The 8,969-nt window shown below is 47.6% G+C and overlaps 1 protein-coding gene across 1 annotated transcript; it reads left to right on the top strand.

Moving 5' to 3' along the window:
• The first annotated feature begins 1,434 nt into the window (after positions 1 to 1,434).
• LOC104271768 (tubulin alpha-8 chain) lies at positions 1,435 to 7,972 on the top strand. Its single transcript, XM_009866550.1, has 4 exons — positions 1,435 to 1,663; positions 5,130 to 5,278; positions 6,639 to 7,319; positions 7,582 to 7,972. The coding sequence occupies exons 1-4, from the start codon at positions 1,543 to 1,545 to the stop codon at positions 7,873 to 7,875; spliced, it is 1,245 nt and encodes a 414-aa protein (XP_009864852.1). The 5' UTR covers positions 1,435 to 1,542; the 3' UTR covers positions 7,876 to 7,972.
• The last annotated feature ends 997 nt before the right edge of the window (positions 7,973 to 8,969 follow it).

Below are 8,969 nucleotides of genomic sequence, written 5' to 3'. Positions count from 1 at the left end.
TTCCAGCAGGGTGACCCCTACTCTGTGCTGGGTGTCCCCTGGCTGTCCCTCTCCTGAGAGGATGAAGTGCTCTCACTCGTTGCCATGCCTGGCTTCTCTGCCGCAGCACAACCTCGTCAGGCTGACGCTGCCTTTGCTGCTGCGTGTTTTACAGCGCGTGGGTTGGCCGTCCTCTGCCACGGCAGCACCTCGCTGAGCCCCGCGCTTCGGTCTGGAGAGCGATGGAGTAACGGCCTCGGAGAGCAAGGCAGGAGCTCTGGGCCAGGCTGGGTGCAGAGAGGATGGGATTGCTCTGTTGGAAGCTGTGTTCAAATATGCAGCTTGGATGGGTGGGGAGATGAAAAACAACAGTTCTCAGCTGTCTGCTGCTGTGGTGGAGGACAGGTAATGAGTGGGTTTTGGCAGATTTTTTAGTGTTCCCAAGGAAACTGAAAGGACCATGCTTCTGCTTTTTCCTGCATTGACTACTGATACGGACTAGGCGGTTCCACATCCTGCTTATCCTGGAATTTCAGAGGACAAATTAATCGTATCACCCACTTACAGGGTGTGAACGTAGTTAAATGTGACTGTTACTCAAAACTGGCTCTTCTAGGATGTGTTTAACTGCCGCTCAAAACTAGAAGTTAAATATAAAATGCCACAGATGGACCGGGAGTTTGGAGACAGTTCTGTGGCTTTTAATACTTGAAACGCTGTGCTGAAATATTAAGGAAGCTGGCTTTACACTCTGGACATGAAAGGCAGCTTTCCAATCCGTAAGTTGGTGTGAATAGGTCCCTTTGCTGACATCAACTATTTTCTGCGTAGCTTAAACGAGGTAGATTTGTCCAGTGTTAAGGAGTTTAGGATTTTGGATGCAGCGGAGGCCTAATGCTCAGTATTTATGATATGAAGCGTTTTGTTAAGACTTAGAGAACAATAAGTCTCCCTGAAGTGATCAGGAGGATGTTTTGTTCTGGGTTTATGTATTCTAAACAAGATGGCCCTGGATCTTGCAGGTGGCTCCGCTCCCTCTGGTGGCTGCGCTCATGTGGCTCCTGGGGCTGGGCTTTGGGCGTGATGTGAGGCCAGTGACAGGTGGAGTCATCTGGTTTTCTAAATATTCAGTGCTTGCTATGAAGACAAAAAGTTGGCTGAAGGATTTGGAAGAGTTGATCAAACTCTTCCCGTGTGGTCGAGGGTAGGAACAAGGAGCAATGAGTTTGCAAAAATGACAACGTCTAAAAGGGTCTTTCTAGATGGAGATGGATGATGACTGAAAGAGGCTTTTGTGTTCCTTTCCATCCTGTGCCAAGCGCCCCAACACCAACACAATAAGGCCAATGTTTTCATAGCTTCGCAGTACGGGAGTTGAAGCTGTGGGTGCTGAACGTTTTCCAGACAAGGGAACTGCTGTTGCTGCTGAGTGATCCCATTTTATTTTTCCTCCCTGCGCAGCGTGAGTGCATCTCAGTCCATGTTGGTCAAGCTGGAGTGCAGATCGGCAACGCGTGCTGGGAGCTGTACTGCCTGGAGCATGGCATCCAGCCCAACGGCACCATGCCCAGCGACAAAACCATCGGCGGAGGGGACGATTCCTTTAACACCTTCTTCAGCGAGACCGGTGCAGGAAAACACGTCCCTCGGGCTGTGTTTGTGGACCTTGAACCAGCAGTGATAGGTAAATGTGACCTGGGCAAGGGGCTGGAGAACACACCACAGAGTCTGACTTAACTTATTGGCTAAGGGAACCATTGCTGTAGTCCTGCAAAAGTGCTTTAGGACTTCAAATTTTTATGACATAAAGCTTGCCTGCATCTTCCTAGTGATGGAAAATACTTGGCTTTATGTTCCTTCCACCTGGCAAATGTGTGCTCTGGAGCTCTAAAGAATTTAAGTATTACCTTCTGCCCGCCTGTGGAATTAAATGGTTCTTCTGAATACACGTTGTGCTTTGCTGTGAAGCAATATGGCACAATGTCTACAGCAGCCTGCAGGAACCTTTTGAAAAGATGCGCTACATATCATTAAGCACATTTCTCTTTGGATGGAGAGTTTTGCACAGGAATCATTCCAAAAACAATTTGCTGTAGCTGGAATAGTGTTTGCTGAAATGAACCTCAATCATTAGCCTAAATTCAGGGACTTCCAAACATGCATTTTAACTTCCTGCTGCCTGATCTTTGAATAATAACCCACTTTTATCCTGAAAATAGGCTCTATCCCCACCTGTGGCAACACTGGCTCTTATTAGTGTTCAGATGTGCTCTCATGCGTCGGTGACTTAGTGAGCCTGCTCTCTGTGGCATTAGCTGCACCGCCAGCCCAGCGTGAGCGCCCCAGTTTCACCCAACCCGTGTTCCTTGTATCATGAATCTTGCTTTTGCTCTCGGCAGCGTGTGCATGCTGAAGCAATCCTGCTGGAGCTGGTTTTGTGGCTGTCTTGCCTTCGGTGATTTGAGGCTGTCGCAGAAGAGGACATCTGTGCTTGTGCAGTTGCTGTGTTGATACTTGTGCAATGACATCAAGTTGGGAAGGGGAGACAAGTGAAGAGGCTGCTCCAAACCGTGGGTCTCTTGTCATTTATTCTCACTGTCATGCAATCACAGACAGGCCGAGGCTGGATGGGACCTCAGAGCTCATCTCACCCCACCCCTGCCATGGGCAGGGACGCCTCTCAACCAGCCCAGGTTGCTCCAGGTTCATCCAACCGTGCCTTTCCCCTCCCCGGGGGGGGGGGCAGCCCCAGCCTCTCTGGGCAATCTAGTCCAGAGTCTTGCCCCCTCGCACTGAACAATTTCTGCCTCAGATCCAATCTGAACCCGTTCTCCTTCAGTTTAAACCCATTTCCCCTTGTCCTGTCGCTGGACACTCTTGTCCAAAGTCCCTCCCCAGGCTCCCTGTAGGTCCCTTCAGGCACTGCAGCAGGGATAAGGTGCCCCCGGAGTCTTCTCTTCCCCAGCTGCACAACCCCAGCTCCCTCAGCCTGTCCTCGCAGCAGAGCTGCTCCAGCCCCTGGGTCAGCTTTGTGGCCTCCTCTGGACTTGTTCCAACAGCTCCATGTCCCTCTTACAGTGGGGACACCAGCACTGGACACAGCATTTGAGGTGGGATCTCACAAGAGCCCAAACCACTTCTGGTGTCTGCTAGAGTGAAGAGCAGAAGGCTGTTGGGCAGGTCGGGGTGGGAGTGCTGGAATAACATTGAAATGATTCCAAGCGCCCTTGGCCATTCGCTGATATTCACAGGAGCTGTTGCAGGTCTGGCTTGCTTTTTCTTTAGCCCTGTGCCTGTTGCTTCCTCTGCTGCCGGCCAGGTGGTGGCTCTAAGCAACCAGAAAAGGCTGAGAAATGAGGTGAGCAGGTGGCAAAGCTCTCACCTTGCCTCTGGGTGTGAGGAGCTGGTGAGTTTTGGGACAAGTGGCAGTGTTCCAGCACTTGGCATGATGCAAGTGTGGAATGGGGAGAGCAAAAAACTGTCTTAAGAAATACTGGGCAATACAAAAAAGCGAGGCCTTTCTGTTAGAGGTCGGATTGTGCCTTTCTAGGGGTTGCACCTTCTTTCTTTCCTCCTGCCCTACTTGAAAATTATCGATCCCGTTTCCTGGGCAGGACTAGCGTGATTCTTCCCCTTCATGTAGCGTGTCCCTCTGCACAGGGTTTATAGAAACAGTAAAATAAATGTTGAGCATATAGCCGCTCTGGAGCTGCTGCATGTGCACCCTGGGATTCCTGGAGCTCCCAGGTCAGCGCTGCTGTTAGCGACCGCAGCAGGACTGCTGTACGTGTACACCAGCTCTGTGGGGGGGGCGTAAAACACCACCAAACCTTCCACCAAGAGATGGGCACTAATGAGTCTGGGATTTCAGCACAAGTGTCTTGAAAAATCTGCCTCAGATAGACTTAAAAATATGAAGGTTAGCATGGCTGGGGAAAACGTGGTTTATAGCTGTCCCCTAAACTCCAGATTTTTTATCCCAGCATGCTTTAACAGCGATGACTGAATCTCTTAACTCTGAGTTCTGTTATTTCCCCAGGGCCGTCTTGATTCATGCTGTCCCTACCAGCTACCTTTTTCTTTAGGTTATATTTTTTCCTCCTTTACCCAGATTTGCCCTTTACATCTTGGAGCGATAATACAGAAGGCCTTAGAAACATGTATTTTGAATGGCTGACTTCTCCAATTTGTTTTTATTTTGATGTGGCTTGGAAACACTTTTAGAGTGTTGGATTGCAAACTGCAGTGGTAGCTGGTCAGTCTAAATTGATTCGAATGGTAAATCTTGAAATCTACTTTATCTTGCTCGCTCTTTTTCAGATGAAAAAGAATATCTGCAGACAGGCAGCTTCCTCTGTAGGTAATAAAGCTCCTTGCTTTCCACCTGGTTTTAATTAAAGGATGCGGTACTGCATTAGCACACAACTCCAGGATGGTCTGAGCTAAAGCAAAGACAAAGCTCTGCTGAGTGTCTTGTACCGCAGCAGTAGGACAGAGCTTTGGGCAGCCTGATGTAAGTGCCTGTTTCTCATAACTAGTGGAGATCACAACTTTAAATCACTTTCCAGATGTGCAGCTGCTGGGGGAGGTGTGTGTTCATTTGCACAGTTTCTTTAGAATACAGCCTCTTGTGCTGGAGCCTGCAGCTCAGTATTCGAGTGGCTGAATAGCTCTGCAAGAGCATCTCCTGTTCCTTTTGAAGGTTCTTCTCTACGCCCGGCAGAAAGGACAATTAAGGGAAAGAAGGGGATGAGCGAGCAGTGTGGGCTCTGCCTGCCCACGGCTGCAGAAGCAATAAGGCGGCATCCTGGAGGGCCTGGAAAACAAGGCGGAGGAGCAGTATTTCAGATGCTGGTTTGCAAAGTGGGCCTTGCGTGTAGAAGAATGAGTCTTCTGCTACAGTCTCGTTTTAAATTGCTCTGGCAGGTCAAAAATGTAAACTTCTCTAAAATGGGACAGTTTCTTAAGCAGTAACTTCATTTTTCTTAGGTCAACTGTACCAAGTAGTCACCTGCTGTTATAGGAAGAAATCATGCTGCGTTTTATCTCTGAGTTTAAGCGCCTTATCCTGGATGCCCTGAGAAATTTTTAAAAAATTGAGTTTATGTGGAAAACTAACTTATTAAATAATCTTCATCTTGTCTCCCCAGATGAAGTTAGGACTGGGACATACAAGCAACTCTTTCATCCTGAACAACTGATATCTGGGAAAGAAGATGCTGCAAATAACTACGCTCGAGGTCATTACACAGTTGGGAAAGAGATAATTGATCTAGTTCTAGAGCGTATCAGGAAACTGGTAAGACGTTCCTTCATTGAAGGCTCTTAAACATCTTTATCCTGTTTTTCAGGATTTTAAAATCAGGTTATCAAATACGTAGTCCTATAAATTGTGCTTTAATTTATTTCGTGGTAGGAGAATCCGTGGACTTGGTCAGCATCTGGTTTGATTCTTGGCCAGCTGAGACTGGCTGGATTATTCCTGTTAGATACAAATTTCAAGTGGCCTAAAATGCTGACGAGGCACCCAGAAATTTGTAGATGCGTGTCGAACTTCAGAAAGCCAGGACTGAGAATTAGGATTTGCATAGTTCCTGCTGGAAAATGATTGGTCTCCGACTGGGACTCTTGCAAGGAAGTTTAAAGAGGAGTGTTTACTTCTGTGGTTTAGACTCTTGTTTGCATTTCCTGCTGTTAGAATTTCTGAATTAATTTTATGGTAATAGCAGTAGGGAAGGAATAAATCTCGGTAAGTTGGGATGTTTCAGGCTCCCCGGTACTTTGATCATGTGAAGATTTATGAAGGTGTCAGCTTGGCAGGTTCGAGTTCCCTTCTCAGGGCTGCTAAGCATGTGCGTGGCTGATCTGTGTCACAAAGGTGAGGAATTCTCACTGCACAAAAAAATCCAGGGTATTCCTCTGGTGCTTGAATACGGAATACGAAATGAGCCTCATAGAGAAGTACACCTTTTGCAGATCAAAACTGATGTTATTCTCAACACTTGGCTGCCACGATCTCTAATTAAAGCTGAGCGAAGTTTGCAGCAGGTTGACCTGAAAAACACGGTCGAGATTTCTTTTTACAAGCTGTTGGGAGTCCCTGTCAGTCCTGGGAATCAAGCTCGGCATCATGTGGCACCTCTTCCTGAGGACAAGGCAGTCTAGTTTCATCATCTGAGGGGGCTAAACTGGAACGGCAGCGTAATTCGTTCTGACAGCTCGCTTCCCTGAGCTCAGTTACGTGCTCGCTACTCTTACGGGATTACAGCGATGGTTCTGGGACGGGGGATTGCTCCGCTGCTGTGCCGGTGGAGGCTGTCAGATGAGTGTAAGGGCTGCATGGCTGGTGGTTCTTAGGATGTTGTCGCTTTTCTAGGTCATGGTTAATGGCCTTGGCCTGAGAATTGAGGATAGAGGGAGTTTTGAGGTAGTTACTTGAAGTGGAGATGTCACCCTCCAATACTTAGGGGGCTTAAATGGCCAAAGCCACAGCGTTTGTTTTATGGGGCACTTCTCTGATTATTGATGAATGAATCAAGTTCAGTATTGCTTTCCTGAAGCTTGAGCAGTTGTGTCAATTCAGAATTGTCTTTCTTGAGCTTGTTTTGGGTTTCCCATCGTCTGCATAATTGCTTTAACGCATGCATTTTCTCTTTCAGTCTGATCAATGCACTGGCTTGCAGGGTTTCCTGATTTTCCACAGTTTTGGGGGAGGCACTGGCTCAGGTTTTACCTCTCTGCTGATGGAGCGCCTCTCAGTTGACTATGGGAAAAAATCAAAATTGGAATTTGCCATCTACCCGGCGCCGCAGGTCTCGACAGCTGTCGTTGAGCCGTACAACTCCATCCTGACCACCCACACCACTCTGGAGCATTCCGACTGCGCTTTTATGGTTGACAATGAGGCCATCTATGACATTTGCCGTAGGAATCTGGACATTGAACGCCCGACCTACACCAATCTCAATCGCCTCATCGGTCAGATAGTCTCTTCCATTACTGCCTCCCTCAGGTTCGATGGTGCCTTAAACGTGGATCTTACTGAATTTCAGACTAACTTGGTGCCTTACCCTCGTATCCACTTCCCGTTGGTAACGTATTCCCCGATTATTTCGGCAGAGAAAGCCTATCATGAGCAGCTCTCGGTGTCCGAGATAACCAACGCTTGCTTTGAGCCATCCAACCAGATGGTGAAGTGTGACCCCCGCCACGGGAAGTACATGGCCTGCTGTATGCTCTATCGTGGGGACGTCGTCCCCAAGGATGTCAATGCTGCTATTGCCGCTATCAAAACCAAGCGCACGATCCAGTTTGTGGACTGGTGCCCTACTGGTTTTAAGGCAAGTCTCAGTTACATCAGGTTTTATTTTACTTATTATTTTTCTTTGTTACAAGCTTCTACTGTGGGCTCTTGAACTGTGTTTTCCTCCTTGAGATGTCATGTAGGTACTTGAGTTGTATTTTGAGAAATGGAGATGTAGGTTCTTCTACAGAGCTGTTTTCTTGGGAGCGAAACATTTCATCTGATGACTCCCTGACTCGGCTTATAGGCACTGTCAAATGCTACAAAGAAACTCACGGGCTCTTCTGCTTTTCCTTTAGGTTGGCATCAATTACCAGCCCCCGACAGTGGTGCCGGGGGGTGACCTGGCCAAAGTGCAGCGGGCAGTGTGCATGCTGAGCAACACTACGGCCATCGCGGAGGCGTGGGCTCGCCTGGACCACAAGTTTGATCTGATGTATGCCAAGCGTGCCTTTGTTCACTGGTATGTTGGAGAAGGGATGGAGGAGGGGGAGTTCTCAGAGGCTCGGGAGGATTTGGCTGCACTGGAGAAGGATTATGAAGAAGTGGGCACAGACTCGATGGATGGAGAAGATGAAGGTGAAGAATACTGAACACAACAGGAGTGAATTGGAAGTCCTGGCCATTTTACTGCCTTTTCAGTAGCGATGTAAATCATGTTCAATAATTGGAATAAACTTCTTTAATCAAAACATTTAGTAGTGTCCAAAGGCTATGTATATTTAACTATATACTAGTAGTCACTAGTCCAGGAGATAGAATTTCTTTCTGAGAAAGATGGCTGAATAAAACAGTTGTGCTACAGTCAGATGAGTTCCTGTCCTTAAGGCAGTGCTATGTGAAGAGCTAATAGTGCGTATTTTCCCCCAGAATACAAGACTAGAATGTGCTTGAACTTTTGCTGGAATATTAGATATGGGTTTGTTGTTGTTTGTTTTTTTTGTCAAGGTTCTAAAGCTGGTGTCACAAGAGGCAACAGGAACTAACCTTGTGTTACCCTTCAAAAAACAGAACACCTTTAAAACCAAAGGTGTTTTGAGTTAGCTTTCTCCTTTACTTGGAATTAGCCTGGGCCAGTAACTTGGGGTTGCAGTAACCTGAAGGGGAGGGGGTACCCGGAACGGGTGTGCCACAGCATGAGGGACCTGCCGCTTCTCTGTCAGCCCGTGGTGGCTGCCCTGGTGTCGCTTTGTCCTTCCAGGGCAGGGACTGCAGCCTCTGTCTGCCAGCACGCTCTGGAGTCAGCCTTTTGTCTGGAGCAAAAGCTCTGGGTTAGCTGGCCAGGCTTAAATGCTAGTTTTCCCCAATTCTTTTGCAGAGGTAATTAGTTCTTGGGTTCAGATATGAAAATTACCATCCTATTTCTGCTGTCAGTGTAAACTGATGTAAGAGGAGAGGATTTGGCTAATCAGGTTATCTTCAGGTGTGGACAGCCTCTGTCTGAAACCTGCGTGGTCTGAGGGGGCTTAGGGACAGCGGGCAGTGATCCACAAAGCACATAACCCAACTATTTCTAACTGTCTTGGAGCTGGGTGACTGAGGAATCTCTTCCACTGAAGTAGCAAAGGTGGAATAGTCAAATGAGTTAAGATGATGATTGAACACAGGATATGAAGTCTGACTCCAAGACTAGATTTGAGCTGGAGAATTCCTCCCTGTCTTCAACCACATTTACATTGTTCTGATT

The sequence above is a fragment of the Apaloderma vittatum genome, unplaced genomic scaffold (assembly GCF_000703405.1).
Source record: "Apaloderma vittatum isolate BGI_N311 unplaced genomic scaffold, ASM70340v1 scaffold4753, whole genome shotgun sequence".
NCBI lineage: Eukaryota > Metazoa > Chordata > Aves > Trogoniformes > Trogonidae > Apaloderma > Apaloderma vittatum.
Note: the sequence above shows the minus strand (reverse complement) of the source record. Positions and strands in the feature narration are given on the sequence as shown.

Bases quoted from the DNA above. Each gene is read 5' to 3' on its own strand.
- LOC104271768 (XM_009866550.1), top strand. From the start codon at position 1,543: ATGCCCAGCGACAAAACCATCGGCGGAGGGGACGATTCCTTTAACACC. The intron at 5,279-6,638 runs GTAAGACGTTCC...TTTCTCTTTCAG, and splicing joins TAGAGCGTATCAGGAAACTG to TCTGATCAATGCACTGGCTT. The intron at 7,320-7,581 runs GCAAGTCTCAGT...CTTTTCCTTTAG, and splicing joins GGTGCCCTACTGGTTTTAAG to GTTGGCATCAATTACCAGCC.